This window comes from Arabidopsis thaliana (genome assembly GCF_000001735.4).
Source record: "Arabidopsis thaliana chromosome 1 sequence".
NCBI lineage: Eukaryota > Viridiplantae > Streptophyta > Magnoliopsida > Brassicales > Brassicaceae > Arabidopsis > Arabidopsis thaliana.
Window position 1 is genome coordinate 24,921,843 of NC_003070.9, and position 16,189 is coordinate 24,938,031.

General features: G+C 35.0%; 6 protein-coding genes across 9 annotated transcripts; 3 read left to right on the forward strand and 3 right to left on the reverse strand.

Moving 5' to 3' along the window:
- The first annotated feature begins 2,931 nt into the window (after window positions 1-2,931).
- On the forward strand, window positions 2,932-4,570 carry AT1G66800 (NAD(P)-binding Rossmann-fold superfamily protein). Its single transcript, NM_105351.3, has 5 exons — window positions 2,932-3,129; window positions 3,286-3,455; window positions 3,545-3,724; window positions 3,823-4,172; window positions 4,255-4,570. Exons 1-5 carry the CDS (start codon window positions 3,012-3,014, stop codon window positions 4,394-4,396), a joined length of 960 nt encoding a protein of 319 aa, NP_176852.2. The 5' UTR covers window positions 2,932-3,011; the 3' UTR covers window positions 4,397-4,570.
- An 833-nt stretch (window positions 4,571-5,403) lies between these two features.
- On the reverse strand, window positions 5,404-7,212 carry AT1G66810 (Zinc finger C-x8-C-x5-C-x3-H type family protein). Of its 3 annotated transcripts, none has more exons than NM_001334249.1 (3): window positions 6,908-7,212; window positions 6,166-6,800; window positions 5,404-6,091 (listed from the first exon to the last, which is right to left on the reverse strand). In NM_001334249.1, the coding sequence occupies exons 2-3, from the start codon at window positions 6,775-6,777 to the stop codon at window positions 5,771-5,773; spliced, it is 933 nt and encodes a 310-aa protein (NP_001321733.1). In that variant the 5' UTR covers window positions 6,778-6,800; window positions 6,908-7,212; the 3' UTR covers window positions 5,404-5,770. The 3 variants fall into 3 exon arrangements, with proteins under 3 accessions (NP_001321733.1, NP_001321734.1, NP_176853.1); NM_105352.3 differs by having other exon boundaries at window positions 5,411-6,091; window positions 6,166-6,796; window positions 6,908-6,961; NM_001334248.1 differs by having other exon boundaries at window positions 5,404-6,800.
- An 832-nt stretch (window positions 7,213-8,044) lies between these two features.
- Window positions 8,045-8,785, forward strand: AT1G66820 (glycine-rich protein). Its single transcript, NM_105353.3, has one exon. It carries the CDS (start codon window positions 8,251-8,253, stop codon window positions 8,578-8,580), a length of 330 nt encoding a protein of 109 aa, NP_564884.1. The 5' UTR covers window positions 8,045-8,250; the 3' UTR covers window positions 8,581-8,785.
- Window positions 8,056-11,095, reverse strand: AT1G66830 (Leucine-rich repeat protein kinase family protein). Its single transcript, NM_105354.3, has 2 exons — window positions 9,543-11,095; window positions 8,056-9,465 (listed from the first exon to the last, which is right to left on the reverse strand). Exons 1-2 carry the CDS (start codon window positions 10,990-10,992, stop codon window positions 8,858-8,860), a joined length of 2,058 nt encoding a protein of 685 aa, NP_176855.1. The 5' UTR covers window positions 10,993-11,095; the 3' UTR covers window positions 8,056-8,857.
- Window positions 11,096-11,934: 839 nt separating this feature from the next.
- PMI2 (PLASTID MOVEMENT IMPAIRED protein (DUF827)) lies at window positions 11,935-14,670 on the reverse strand. 2 transcript variants are annotated; one of them, NM_105355.3, is made up of 3 exons: window positions 14,377-14,670; window positions 14,188-14,298; window positions 11,935-13,892 (listed from the first exon to the last, which is right to left on the reverse strand). In NM_105355.3, the coding sequence occupies exons 2-3, from the start codon at window positions 14,272-14,274 to the stop codon at window positions 12,156-12,158; spliced, it is 1,824 nt and encodes a 607-aa protein (NP_176856.1). In that variant the 5' UTR covers window positions 14,275-14,298; window positions 14,377-14,670; the 3' UTR covers window positions 11,935-12,155. The 2 variants fall into 2 exon arrangements, with proteins under 2 accessions (NP_176856.1, NP_001320449.1); NM_001334250.1 differs by having other exon boundaries at window positions 14,188-14,670.
- A 363-nt stretch (window positions 14,671-15,033) lies between these two features.
- Window positions 15,034-15,592, forward strand: AT1G66850 (Bifunctional inhibitor/lipid-transfer protein/seed storage 2S albumin superfamily protein). Its single transcript, NM_105356.4, has one exon. It carries the CDS (start codon window positions 15,143-15,145, stop codon window positions 15,449-15,451), a length of 309 nt encoding a protein of 102 aa, NP_176857.1. The 5' UTR covers window positions 15,034-15,142; the 3' UTR covers window positions 15,452-15,592.
- The last annotated feature ends 597 nt before the right edge of the window (window positions 15,593-16,189 follow it).

The window sequence follows — 16,189 nt, forward strand, 5'->3', positions numbered from 1 at the left end:
TTTAGTTTTTTTGGATGTATGTATTATTAATGGAAATGTAAAGTGTTATATCACTAGATTCACTTCTATATGTTCAATAAAATGATCATTCACTTTTAAGATGTCTCTATATCGATGATTAATGGAGAACTTTGCCTCTAATCGGTTAATCTCTTACTTCATGGGGTTCTTATTTGGCAAAACTATCTCACGTGGCTTCAAAGACAGTATCACGGAAGCACCTCAACCTTGAACAACCGCCACATCCCAGGCATAACATCTATTTAAAATAATTGATCGCGGAATAAACACACTTATCTTGCCACTTGCGAGGCGGCAAATTCTACGATTCACGGTTGCGTTATGGTTCAGCGAAACTCGTAGCTTACAGCATCGTCACGCCATCTAAGATCATTGTCCAGATTCCAGAGCACACAAGTCTTAATGTCTCATTATTTACGCAGACTTTTACAACAATTTTAGTCTTTCGGGGATCTGAATACAATACATAGAAACTAAAATCTAACAAACATTCAACACTAACACATAACTAGATGCATATCCTCTCTGTGCACATAACATTGAAAAGTCCATTCATGATCTTGAAAGCTGATAGCTAGGTTCAATGGCCTTTGTCAAAGAGTATATTGATATCGACAACATTATCTTGGTAATATGGACCGGCCGTAGTGTTTTGTTGTCGAAAGCGAAAAAAAATAAATCTCTAATCTTACAATTAAACCCAAAAACAAAACAAAATCAATCTCACTAACAAAAACATATTAAATAAACAATTAATGTTTTAAAAGGATTGGAACCCAGCACTTAAATTTATAAACGCTTGTCTCATCAGTTTTAGCCTTTAGGTCAGGTTAGGGCCTGTTGGTAATGTTACCACTACAATCATCAAATTTAAACTGAGCTCATCGTCCATTCATATGAAAAAGTAAAAGTAATTTGACCCAGTCAATTTAGTATTTACATATACAGAGAGGAGACGTGTGTCTCGGAAATTTTTATAGTAGGCTCGGCCCAACCCAAAATTTTTAAATTCATTACAACATTAAAAAAAATTGTTTTGTGCTAAAAAAAATTGTTCTAATCGTCTATTTTACAACTTTATAACGCCCAATCCTAAACATTAAATCCCATATTCATGTTCAATTTGTAACTACAGAGTGTATATTTTCTTTTTAATTTAAATATTATTAAATTCTAAAAACCAAATTTACTTATTAGTAAAAAATTAACCGGATTAGAAAAAAAAAGACCCATATTCAAAAATACAAAACAAAACAAGATCTACAGTACACCAGAAAACACGATCTTCGTCTTCTAGATCCAATGCTAATATGATTCCTCTGCACACAAGACCTCGATATTAAGATTTTTCCCGGAGATATTAAATTCCATTGCAACCTAGCACCGAAAAACGAACTGAACCCAAAACTTTCTTTTTGGAAAAAAAAAATTCACAACCAAGACCCATGACCTCTTCTACTTGACCTAAAAAGAAGAGAGATATCAAACCTTTAATAATATCAACAACATGCATTATCTTATGTTGGATTTGAATCCAAGTGGTGAGAAGACAAAATAATACTAGCACAAACTAATAGCTAGGCTACATGTCCAAATAATATGTTAAAGTCTTTTAAAACCATTTTTGTTTTTAATTTATAAACAAAAAGTTTAAGTTTATATATATATATATATATATATATATATATATAGTTTTTTTATATAAAAAATTAAAATTTATATAACGTAAAATTACAACTATAAATCATGGTCATGCAATATTTAGAGAGTGGAAGGAAAGAAGACGAAGCATCCTTTATAGTTTATATAGTCAGATGCATTTGATTACGAGAGTGACATGTATATATATATATATATATGATTGTCAGATTATAATATGTGTCAACATTTAAAAAAAATCCTAAACTGTTTTGAATTAGTTGAATAACCAAAAATGATCTGTCAGATTACAGTTGACTAGACGATTAATTAAGACAAAAAGATTGCGATCTTTTTAAAATAAATATATTAAGACCTCGCGGCATGCATGGTTCTTTTTTTCGTTTTTTTTTCTACTAAAATTATTGACGTACTGTATAGTATTTAACGCATGGCAACAAACTAATACTATCCTGAAAAATCTTTAGATGTGAATCACATCATGTGATCCGTATATCCTGGAATTTTTTGAATATAGGGATATTGATCTACTCTGTTTACAAAAAAACACAAAAAAAAAACACAAAAGATTTCTGAGGAAAGAAACTCTATTTAATATCACAGTGAGAAAATAAAAGTAATAAAAATTTATTACATAATATTATGTATATATGTAACCTACGGATGGAAGCGGACATCTAGCTTTTCTAAAATTTGTATTTGTGAATTGTTTTGTTTTTGAAAAATACATGTTCTAAATCATTATAGATACTCGAATTATTTTGAATAAAATCAAAGCGGATAATTTGTTTCTACCGATGGCATGGTTCGTAGTCAATCAAGCCATGGATCATAGTTATAGTAGAAGCTTAATGTGCTCATTCCAAAAATGTCAAAGTGATTTTTTAATCCAAAACCAGTCAAACGTATTGGCATCTTTGCAAGAAGTGTATTTTCTTCTATGTTACATTGGTGTTTCTACTCGCTATACCTTAGAAACTTGCAGAAAAATTTTCTAGATAAAACAATTCTTCTAACTACGTCTTCGATAACACATGAGTAAAATTTGTTTATTAAATATTTCATAATTTCTCTATTTCTCCAATTTATTCATATAAAAGATTACACACAGTCCACAACTATGTCCAAGTTGAGAGTATTATACTGAAGTACAACAATTCCACGTTGAAAAAGTGTTAATCACCATTAATTTTCGTTAGCCAGCCAACATAATTTTTTAAACACCGTTACCATTTATTTTTTTACCATTTAAATTTTTGTATAAAACTGAGGGTATAGTCGTTGCTCAATATCATTACTTAAGCCAACCTACCAATAATAATAAAAGAGAAATGAACGGCGAAGGAAAGGTTGTTTGCGTCACCGGAGCTTCCGGATACATAGCTTCTTGGATTGTTAAGCTTTTGCTCCTCCGTGGCTACACCGTCAGGGCCACCGTCCGAAACCCAAGTTTGTATTTTGTATCTTCTTCTCTGCTTTCTTCCTTATCTAAAATCTAAATAACATATTTTTTAATAACATTTGAAATGTCTCTTTTCCATTCTTGTGAGAGGAGGACGATTTTTCAGTCATCTAAATGTTTTTTTTTTTTTTTTTTCTCTCTAGTGGATACAAAGAAAACAAATCATCTTCTTACACTTGAAGGTGCAAGTGAAAGACTAAAACTGTTCAAATCAGATCTTTTGGAAGAAGGTTCTTTCGATCAAGCTATAGAGGGATGCGACGGTGTCTTCCATACTGCCTCTCCAGTTTCATTAACCGTTACAGATCCTCAGGCTCGTTAATGATTTCTTTTTTTTTGTGAACACAATAGTTGCAAATTTTTTTAACTACTTCTAAATTTTGTTGGTTTGAAGTTTTGCAGACTGAGATGATCGATCCGGCGGTTAATGGTACTTTGAACGTTTTGAGAACGTGCGCCAAAGTTTCTTCTGTGAAGAGGGTCATTGTAACATCGTCCACTGCTGCTACTCTTTCTATTAACCCAAACGACGTGGTGGACGAAACCGTCTTCACCGATCTAAGTGTTTACTTAGCGATGAAGGTCCTTAAATTATGTTCTTTGTGACGACATAGTCATCTAGTTCATGAGAATTCACATTATATCTCACTTTAACTTTTTTATTCTTTCTACTCTCCAAGGCATGGTATGGATATTCAAAAACTTTGGCTGAGGAAACAGCGTGGCGGTTTGCTAAAGAAAACGGGATCGATTTGGTTGTAATGAATCCAGGAAACGTGATCGGACCAGTTTTGCAGCCAACTCTTAATTACTCTGTAGAAGTGATTGTGGATCTGATAAATGGTAAAAACCCTTCCAATAGTTTTTACTATAGGTTCATGGACGTGAGAGATGTTTCTCTTGCTCATATCAAAGCGTTCGAGGTCCCTTCTGCTAGTGGCAGATACATACTTGCTGATCCAGATGTAACAATGAAAGACATTCAAAAGCTTTTACATGAACTGTTTCCTGATTTGTGCCGTGTTGATAAGTAAGTTATTTGTTTCCCTTCATCTTTTATTTATACTTGAATCCATAAACTAATCAACACTTTTGTTGATATTCTATTGTAGGGATAATGAGAATGAGGTGGGTGAAATGGCATACAAAGTGTGTGTCGATAAATTGAAAAGTTTGGGAATTGAGTTCACTCCTATCAAAGAATCTCTCAAGGATACTGTTGTTAGCCTTAAGGAGAGGTGTCTTCTTATATGATCATTGACATGGACTCCTTGTCATATCTTTATTTTTCTTGTGATTTTTAATAATAAATATGATGTCTATTGTCTAAGCTTTCACAATGTAATGAAATATTTGATTATAATCTTCTTTTATCAATACTACCCAAAGACTGTTTAAATCTGAGAGAGTGGTAAAATTTAATCTTTCTCTAAAGAAACACTCTTTCTAAAACGAAAATGGTCAAATTGCATGTATTTGACCTTCCAGAACCTAGATTTCAAGGCACAACAGTTTACTTTAGCTTATCAAACAAGCATACTGATATCGAAAACAGTCTAATATAGTAAAAAGCAATATAACATATACTGGTAACGTTACCAGTTAATACCACTGTTAGTACCAAATTTAACCAATAGACAAAGAATCCTCCATATGAAAGGCAAATCTAACCCAACTCGATCTTCCTACTCTTAAAGATTCACAATGTATCTTCCAGCTGGTAAGTAGCCCAATGACATTCTACAAACTTCATCGACCTTGTAAGTTGAAACCATTTTAGCAAAACAAGTAGTTTTAGATCAACTAATACATACAGTCATACAATACAGATCCTATGACTTAGACCAAGTTTTCTTTAGCGGACGGCAGGAACAAACTAGTTACAACTTCTAGTCACAAAATCGTCAGGAAACAGTTTTCTGCAGAGAAAATTGCTGTTCTCTTGCCAACCATAAACAGAACAACTTGAGACATAATACATCATCCGACACAATCACTGCATTCTTCTCCAAATGGTAAGACCAGCAAAACACACAGTTCGACATAAACTAACACATGCCCATCCTAAGATCTTAGTCTATGTTTATCAGCAAAACAGAAACTTGAAAGCCAGTAAGCAGAGATTACACATAAATACACAAACCAAGATAACCAACAAACCAAATCAATCTTTTCCCATGAATGTATTACCACCACTGCAGCAATTAGAAAGAGAAAAACTATAGCAGCACAACAGTTTAGGGAAGAAAGTTGCATACTTATGAACAAAGTAGAAAACTTTATCAATATAAATTTCATATCTTTGTTGAATCTAACATCCTTTTCAAGTCTCTCCTGCTTAATCCAAGAGAATACAAACAACATATCAAAAGAATTAACATCTCGAAGTATAAAAGAGAACCACACATTTCTTCAATTCTCCTTTCTTATCCATCCCTAATTATATTCCTATAATCCTATCAAACATTTACTTAACATCTTTCCCTTCCTTATTCCTATTGCAAGCAAATATGTTTCTTCCCAATTCATTACCCAGAAAAGTTACGATATTTATAAGGTATCAAATCTGAAATCTGTACACAACCACTAATTATTACCCTTTTTCAATGACCTTTCTTCTTCTCCAGATCAGCGAGTAAGCATCATCATCATCATCCTCTCTTGATCAGTAAGTGAGTGACGGAAATGGCAACGGTGACCGTACGGACACATAGCTCCGGTGACCATCATTCTGCAAACCTCAGTTTTGTAGCGTGGATGCCTAATCACAGGACGTAGCTCGTCGATTCCGTGAGCGAATTGGCAATTATCGCCGTAACAACAAGCTCCAGTCTCTTGCCATTTGTTACAAAGCTCCGTCTTCATCATCCCTTGACGATATACCTCAAGCTCTAATGCTTCTCTCTCCCCTTTTGTTTGTACTACACACACCTTTTGAGAAGAAGACACCTTCACAAAACATTTATGACGTCATTAATCAAATAAAAACAAATTTTAAATTTTAAAATTACAGTGAGAATTACCGAGTTAGAGCTGAGTTGACTCGTTTGGAGATCTGACGCTTCAAATCCATGGTTGATCTTGAGATATCCTTGAGATCTGACGGAGATGCTCTTAGGCAACGAGTTTCTCTCTTGATTGTTTCTCTTCGCGGAGCGAGAATCGGAGATCTGGTGACGGAATTGACGGTTATGGATCGGCGCCGGAGGAGAGACGGAGGAGGAGGATGAAGTAGAGATACGAATAAGTTTGAGTAGATCTGAGTTTTCAAAGCGGAGAGAATCGTTTTCGTGACGAAGAGAGTCAAGTTCCGTCATTAGAGATTGAAGACGGTTAAGGCAAAGCTCGTAATGCTCGTTGAGTTCGTCGTACTCGAGGATAAGTTTCGCTTGAAGAAGACGATGCTCTGTAGTTGTATCGACGCGAGATGGTGGTGAGGAAGAGGACGGAGGAGAAGGAGAGAGAGATTCCGGTGAGAAGATTGAGTTGTAGAGTGATGCGAAGCTTGCGGCGAACTCTTCTTGGTGTTTGTTGTTGAAGCTTTGTTCAGAGATCGGTGATAGTGGAGGCGGCGATGAGTTTATCGCCGTTACGCAAGCTAGATCTGTAACAGTAGACGCCGCGAGTTTCTCCATTGTTGCAATTTCTCGAAAGCTTCCTGAAGAAGATAACACAGAAATTGACAAAATTGAATCCGTTTAGATCTACAAAATCACAATCGGAAACTGAAACTTCCCAGAGAAGATAATAAGAGCGAGAGAGTACCTGAATTAGCTTTGAAACTTCTCAGAGAAGCGAAAGAGAAAGAGCGGTGAAATTAAGATATGAACGATGCTCTGTATATATATATATATATAGAGAGAACCAGAGAGGTGAGGAGGAAGAAGAAAGAGAGAAAGATAATATGCGGGAGAGACTACGAGAAGATTGTTACGCTACTTAATCTAGACCATACGATGAGATTATTTAAGGATCTGTTTGAGAAGCGAGTGTATTTAATTGGATAACGAATTGCTTCTTCATGGTTAAGTGAAGTGTAGAGGAATATTTCTCACCTACTTTCACTTTCGCGCCAACTTCAGAACCGTTAAAGATTTCTATGTAACAGAATATTATTTGTTTTTTAGATAACTTCAACAACAAAACTAGTGTTTAGTTTTACACATACAGTGAGAACAAAATTTAATATTCTATTTATATTGCTGTATAGTTTCTTAAGCTTAAGATTATAGTGACAATATTCACCATAAAAAATGTTAAATCCATTTGGTAGATCATATTTAGTCAATAACATGCATCTTCCATCCCAAAGGAGGTTTACTAGTTCGAGTATTTAATAGCTTAAAACATTAATAATATATTCATTAAGCAAGTATATAAATATGAACCTCAAGCAAAAATCTATTTTGAAAAAAAAAATAGATGGAAACAAAAAGTTTGTTAGGAGGGGAGGTTTTGTTTGTAACTTGGAGAATAAGGAAGTATGTATTGGTGTGTTTGAAGAAACAAAAATAAAGAAGAATAGGTCATTTTATTAAGTTTGGTTGGGCCAATCATGAATAAGAATAGTTAATGAATTGATGATTAAATTGGTTTTTTGATATATGCATGTATGTTTAGTTTCATGTTGTTAACGACCGTAGTAAGGTAAGGAATATATGTGAGTTTTGTTTGCTTAAAGAGCACAACTTTAACTAACTATGGTCCCTCTTTCTTTCCTATGTGTAATATACTTCAATCAAAATCTTTCGTTGTAGCTAACTAACTAGAAAATGTTTCCTTCCTTCTAACCCAACAACCCTGCCCAAATTACCTTCTTACCCTTTCTACGACATTTTAAAAACAAAATATCATATAACTTAATCCAAATCTGTATTTAACATTTTCTTGAAGAATTTGTATCTCATGTGTATCTTTTATCATTAAAAAAAACTGATAAATAGGAGAGAATCTGTAGAGACTTAAATGGGTTAAAGCCCAATATATGCGACAATAAGCCCAATAAATACCTCAACGCATATTCATCTTTTTTCTCAAATCTTATCTGATTTTCTCATCACTCATAAATTCACAATTCAGTGATCGTCATTTGCCCAATCACAAAACCAATGGGATCAACTAATAAACTCTGGAGCCGTAAACCAGACGTCAAAACCGGGAAATCAGAATTTCCGGTTACCAGATTCCTCCGTACACAAATCGATAACATCAAGACAACAACCGTCGGTCCCGGAATCGGCGGCGGCATTGGCTGCGGCGCTGGAATCGGCATTGGTCTCTCCGGCGGGCTCGGAATAGGTGCCTCTGAAGGACTTGACCATTCTAACGTGGTTCTTGGATTCGGTATTGGTTGTGGTATCGGGTTCGGGTTTGGATACGGATTTGGAGTTGGCGGCGGGTACAGTTTCGATGACATCAAAGAGAGATTTGACCTATGAAAAAAAGCTCCGGTTCATAATTCCGGGTCGGGTTTGGGTAAAAGATTTTTAAAGCATTATGTTAATTTTGTACTGTATTAACAGTTTTGTTAATTATATAAGTTCAATAAAAATATCCTCCCTTGTGTCCTTTTATTTTTCATAATAATATCACAATTATGAATGATTAACAGAAAAACCATAAAAATTATCACATGAAATTTATGAAGTAATCTGAAAATTATGAAGTAAACACATAATCTAATTAAAATTATTACTTTTCATTAATTAATAATAATTAAATAGAAGTTACCAATTTCTCGAAGCTCTCCAATACACTTCTCATGTGTGGTCTTTTATCTGGGTTCTTCTGCACACAAGCTAAACCGATCTTGATGACTTGAACCATACTATCTTCCAAATCTCTATCACGAGCTAAAACCGGATCAAGAACATACCAAGCCGGTTTATTTCTCTCACTAGCCGATTCAACCCACATAACCAAATCCATTTCTGAACTAACCGGAGATTTTCCGGTTACCATTTCGAGTATCACTAAACCGAATGAATACACATCCCATTTCTGAGACGGTTTAGTCATTTTTGAAGCTGCTTCAGGAGCTTGGTAATATGATTCTCTAGAGAGGATTGGTGAGCTTGTCTCCATGGGAGAGATTTGGTCTGATCTGATATCTGAAGACGTGTCGACGATACGACCTAGACCGAAACCGGATACTTTCGGTTCAAGATTCGGTCCTAGAAGTATGTTGCTTGTGTTTATATGTCCATGGACATACCTTTTGGGACTAAACTCATGAATATAAGTTAATCCTTTTGCTATTCCTCTCAATATTTTTAACCGGACCGTCCAGGTTAGTTGCTTGCATGACACGCTACCAGGTCTACCTGTCATAAATTTTTATGAATCAGTCTTGAATCTTAACTATGGTCATAGATTTATGCGATTTTGACACTAAAATTACCTTGAATTGCAGAACCAAGGTCACCATTTGGTATGTAATCATAAATCAGGAGTTTCTCTTCAGGAGACCAGCAACAAGCCTTGAGATTCAAGACATTAGGGTGCTTGATTTTCGCCATTGCTTCGACATCAGCTAGAAACTCTTTGAGCCGTAGCCAACCTTTATCTTCTAATCGTCTAACGGCTAACATTAATCCATTTTCAAGAACTACCTTGTACACAAGCCCGATCCTGCTCTTCCCTAGAAGAAAAGCCGAGGCTTTTAGAAGCTGGTCGAGGTCAAATTCGATTTCCGGGTCCATTGGCATGAAAACTTGTTGATTTTTGTTCTCATCTAGCGTTTCAGATTCTGAATTCCCAGTCTTGAAACAGAGAAACTCTGGCTTTGTCGTCTTCTTCAGTTTCTCGTTTATATGACATGTTCGGTTGTTTTGATCTTTGTTTGCACGAGCCGATGCTTTTCGGAGATAGTAGATGAATAATGAAGCAAGAAAAATGATTCCGGCGACTGTGCCTCCAGTGGCTGTAAGGATGATGCAGAGTCTAGAATGATGGTTGGCTCTTCTTGTATATAGTTGAGAAGGAACTACTTGTGTGTTTCTTGTGCTGCAAGAAATCTTTATCGGTAATCCACAGAGGAAAGGGTTCCCTTGGAAAGCATTTGGACCGGCATTCAACAGAACGTTGAATTTTGGTATCGGACCACTGAGATTATTGTAAGAAAGATCGACATAGAGAAGCTCAGGGAGATTTCCAAGACTTGTTGGAATCATACCTGAGAAGAAGTTATGAGAAAGATCAAGTGTACCTTTCAGATTCTCCAGACTTCCTACATCTTCGGGGATCGTTCCAGTCAAGCGATTGAAAGAAAGATTCAGTGTCCGAAGATGAACCAAGTTAGAACCTAACCCTGTTGGAAGATCTCCAGAGAAACTGTTCTTGCTAAGAACAAGCGTTTTCAGCTTCTTGCATGGAATAAGCGACAAAGAAATCGAACCGTTGAAAGAATTCTCCGAAAGATCCAGAGTCATTAGACTCTTCAAGCTACCAATCTCTTCTGGGACAAACCCGGAAAAAGAATTTCCAGAAAGCACCAAGCTTTGAAGCCCTTTAAGTCCAAAGAGTTCCACAGGTAACTTCCCTTGAAAGTCATTGTCTCTTAGGTTAATGTGACGAAGGGACAAGAGACTTCCAATGGATGGATCAAGAGAACCCGAAAGACGTTTATTAGGAAGACGAATCGAGACAACTCTCATATCATAATTACATGTAACACCTTGCCAAGAACAAGGGTTTGAATCTGAAGAGTTCCAATTGGTAAAAACAGAGTCACTCTGGTTTTGTATGGATTGTTTAAAGGAAAGAAGAGCAAGACCTTGATCGTTTAGAGAAGTGGCTATGGCAAAGAAATGAGTTAGAATGAAGCAGAGAATGAGAAATAACTGAGACATCTCTAAAGAGAGACACAATTCTGAATTGAGTAAAGTTTGGCTCCTAAATATCTCCAAGAAATTAGTGTTTATATAGCTTGGACTGGCCTAGTTTTCAATCAAGTCAACAGTTTTAACTTCTTATCAATTCTAAATTTTTTGAAGATATTTATATGTTTGAAGAAACTTATATCTAAATTCATGCATCAAACAAATTGTATATACCTCATTTACATGTCAATGGAATTAGCGATGATTGAGGCTATAATTGAAACAGTAGGGGACACGTAAGGTAATGAGGAATAGCTTTTCTAGTTTCTAGTTGTTTAGTTAGTGGTGGGGTAATGTATTGACAATTTTACTTCCAAATCCTAAAGTCAAATCTCCACCAGAATTATTGTTGTGCCGGTCAATTTAAGTTTTTCGTTTCGATTTGATTTGTACTCTAGTTTACTTCTAGATTGTTTGTTTCTGTTTTGGAGTCTGAGACAAATATAACTAGTTTGGGGGAAAAGAGTTAACATTTGTCGGAAAAATATATGAAAACAATAATATTACTTGTGTGAATTTTATGAGTCATGGCCAAACATTTCTACTATGATTGTTGCATAATTTTATAAGTTAATTTGGTTTTAACATTAGCAAAATATTATTTCGAGGAGCATTTAATTTAAAATATAAAACATAAATTTATAAAAAATTTTGTAGACGTTTGTGGTACAAATTAGCTTAGCCGGTAATCTTTTATGTATTTCTAGTTGACCAGAAAAAAAAGATACAAGTACATAATTTTGTTTTTTTTAAAATATGAATATGATTCATTCTTTACAATTAAATTCGTTTTTACTTTAATTTACTTTGATTTGTGTGTCTATAATATAGTTTATGCCAAAATTTCTTTTATCAACGGCTGGTCATGTATGAAATTTGTTGGTTCTAGTTCGATATAAACCATTCAAATTACCAAAATCAAATATGAAAAAATTTACCTGACTCTTATACAATGCAATACATTATTTTCATTAATATACACCTAAAGTCTACATAAATACATCATTTTTTTATTATCAAAAAATAACAAAAATACAAAACAAATAAATCACTTACAAGCTAAAAACAATGTGAAACTTAACACGCAAGCAATAAAAAAACTTACACTCACTTCAACAAGATAACTAAACTTCTCATTGTTCTAAAGAAGAATTACGCCTCTTCCGGCTAAAAAATTTGACCATGTTTGGAACTTTCTTCTTCTTCTTGATTACAAAGAATGTTGGAGTCGCTCGGTTCCCTGATGAGTACCTTCTCGACTTCCCTCCCTGAACCGGTGCAAATTTCCCGCTCAGCCTAACCGATTTTCTCACCGGTTTAGGAGAGTTGATCAAGCCATTGTCTTCTGAATTTCCCTTGAACTTCTGAATCTCATCTTGGACCAATCTCTTTATCGATAGCGACCTCTGCATCCTAAACGATTCCCTCTCTTCTTCCAACATTGTTTTCCCACTCACTCTCTTTAAAGATTCTGTCTTTATCATAATCGCCTTAGTGCTAGCCTTTAGTGCTTCGACCCACGCCATTGCTGCTTCCACTTTCTTCTCTGCAGTTTCTTCAGCATGACAAGCTTTTCCACTCAAATACTCGTACTCAAATCTCGATATTGTAATAGTTGAATTACGCCGAGATTCCATTTCTCGAGTTTCCATTGTTTTCTCTACCATTGTTTCAAGCTTCTCTAGAGCTAAACTCTCTGCGTGCTTCGCTTTCTCAAGCTCATCTAACTTGGAAAGCAACTCTTTTTCCTTTCCATCAAATCCTGTTTCGGTTTTCTGTATCTCATTGTTGATGATCCTTGCTTCTTCTCTAAGCTTAAGCTCCTCTTTCTTTGCAGCTTCTCTATCACTCTTTAGTTTCTCAAACGAAGTAGTTAAATTGTCAGCAAGATAGCTGATTCTTTCTTCAGCTTTAGATACTGCTTCTAATTGATCTTTCGCAATAAGCAGCTTCGTATTGAGTCTCTCAAGCATTACATCATCCTTTTGTATCATCTTATCTAACCAAGCTGTTTCTTTCTTTGCATGGTCAAATTCTTTCCTCAATGTATCCATTGTATTGACTAGACAAAATAACTCCGCGTTAATAGAAGCGAGTTCTGCCTTCTTCGCTTCTGTTGCTTCGGTAACTTCTTTCAAAACCGACAAATTATCCTTCCCTCTTTCGAAAGCTCGGTTTTTCGATCTCGACATACTCTCATTCCTCTGAACCTTCCTCTCCATTTCCTTGACAAGCTTTAACTGAGTTTCTAACATCTCAATATCTAACAAAGTCTCAGCTAACTCATTCTCAAAGTTCTTCGATCTCTCAATCTCTCTAATCATTTCCCTTATTCTTTTCTTTCGTTTATGCAATGACTCAGACACTTCCTTCCTTTCCTTCTCCCTCTGCTCTTCAACCTCTTTACACTCCTTCAAAGCCTCGATCTTCGCCACTTCAACCAATACATGTTCTTCATTCGCAACATCAACTTCTAACTTGAGACTCTCAAGCAACTTCAAATTCTCCTCCATTCTAGACTCCAACTCCATTACTTCTTTCTCCGCCACAACTTTCTCTCTCGAAACATACACTACATCAAGCTTCAGCTTACTCAATTCTTGCTTCATATCTTCTAACTCTCTCATAATCCTAACATAACCACCATTCCCATCTATCCTTGACTCATTCATCACAGCTTCAATATCGATTCTCCGAGACTTTAACCTTCTATTCGACTCCTCTATCCGTAAAGTAAGCTCCTTTACTATCTTCTTCGCCTTACACAATTCCACTTCTGCTTTGGCCTTAGCAGACTCAGCAACTCTTCTACTCTCTCTGTAGATACCAAGTTCTCTACCTGACTTATGCAAATCCTCAGCAACCGAAGACTGTTAACAACAAAACTCATAAATTAGAACAAATAAATCATCATCATCATCATCACCTACAGAAAAATTGCCTTAAGATTTCAAAATCATAACTTTAGCAATAAAAATCGAAACTTTAGCAATTGTACACAAAATTGCATCATTTGCATTAAAAATTGAAACTTAAGCAATTGTACACAAAATTGCATCATTTGCATTAAAAATCGAAACTTTAGCAATATAACAACATTCTTTGCACAAATATGAAAGAAATTTCACATTTTTCATCTGAAAGATTTGATCTTTGGATTCTCACCTTAATGACGCTTCTTGTAGCTTTTTGTCCGTACTTATTAATGGTGGCTTTCACTGATACAGTTCCATCTAAATTCCTTTCACCCATTGATCAGTTCCTACTAAGTTTCTACTGAAACAATAAACAAATATTCTAGTTCAAGATTGGATTTGGTGATGAACAAAGGGAATTTTTGAAAGGAGACCTTACAGGTGAGTGAGAAGTTGGATGAAGAGAAAGGTTGTGTGTTGCAGAGAATAAACGGAAGAGGAGAAGGAGATGATGATGATTGGTTCACGTCGTCTCTGTTTTCTTATCATTTTGTTTCTGTCTTGGAAAAGTTTAGAGAGAATTTATGAAACTTTTGTTTCTTCTGAGCATTTTATCTGAGGCCAAGGATACCACAAGTAGCATAAACATATATGACATATTGTCTGACCTGTGAGACTATCCCAACTAATTTTCACATACACTAATTGAGAATGAGAATTATCCAAATAAGTCATAAGATTACATGTCCTTTAGTTTATGTGTTGTTTGGTCTTTTGTTTTAGATGGTAGCAATCCAACTAGAAGACAGAATGAAACTGGTTCATCACCCATTCAATATTTGTGATTTAGGCTACTTTCGAAAATTGGGCCTATTGGGCTATTGTAAACTTGAAATTTAATTTTCTTTCGTTTTTGGAGGTCTCTTAGCCCTCAACTGAAATAATTTGATCTAAATTACAAAGCCCTAATTAGTTTCCCAAAAAAAAAAAAAAAAATTAATAAGCCCTAATTTAATACGTGTGTCACTATTACTTAATACTTATTTTCGACTAAGTTCTTTTTGCATGACGACTAGTTACGTTCACGTTATTTAACATTCAAGATACATGCATTTTGCGTTATGGAATGCAATGCGAAACCCAAACATAATAAATACTAAAACAAGACCTCAAAGAAAAATATAGAATATAACCATATTCCGGACATGAAGATCGTGACATTGGTACTCGTCGTCTTCGTCATACTTTCGACATCATTCCCGGCTGCCATCAAAGCCGAAGACACGGGAGATACAGGAAATGTGGGAGTGACATGTGACGCAAGGCAGCTTCAGCCTTGCCTTGCCGCGATTACGGGAGGAGGACAACCCTCAGGTGCATGTTGTGCAAAGCTTACAGAGCAACAGTCATGCCTCTGTGGTTTCGCTAAGAACCCTGCGTTCGCACAGTACATTAGCTCTCCAAACGCTCGCAAAGTGCTCCTTGCTTGCAATGTTGCTTATCCCACTTGTTGAAACTTATCTAGAGATTTTATAAATAAATAAACGAAAGGAAATAAATTACATTATATCAAACGTTATGATACAATTCAACCGTTTGTGTTAATGTACTGGCTTACATGGTTAAATAAAGTTTATTTTCTTGGTTGTTTTATATATATTTCCGGGAGAAACGGATAACCAAATGCAAAGCACTCGAAAAGATAAAATTGGAATATGTTAAATCGTTACAAATCTTGAGGAATTATGGGTTTTAGCTTAAAACCTCTTAATATTAAAAAAGAAAAAAAGAAATATGTCGAATAAACTAATGTTCGCCGAATCTTTGAGAAAATGGATGATGCCTTTTGAAAGACATTTGGAATATCTAAAATGTATGAATTACTGAGCTCATACATCTGCATGTTAAAATCGGCACGGTATCAAATTTAGGGTATAAAAAGGCACGATCGAAATCATACAGTTTTAAAATAGCCTTTTACCCCTTGTCTACTTTATCATCTGTTATCTTATCAGTAATATTTTCTTTACAAATTTGTATTGCATGTATAATTTGTAACATAAAAATATTATTTGATCTTGGTAATTTAATTATTGTTCTGTGAATAGTCTAATTTCTCTTCGACAAAAAAAAAGAATAGTCTAATTTCTAAGATCCTGAATTTCATTTTTTGGAATTAAAAAATGAGATTATTTGACCAAAATTATAAAATTACGTTATATTCTTCTTCTTTTTTCTTACCAAAAATATTT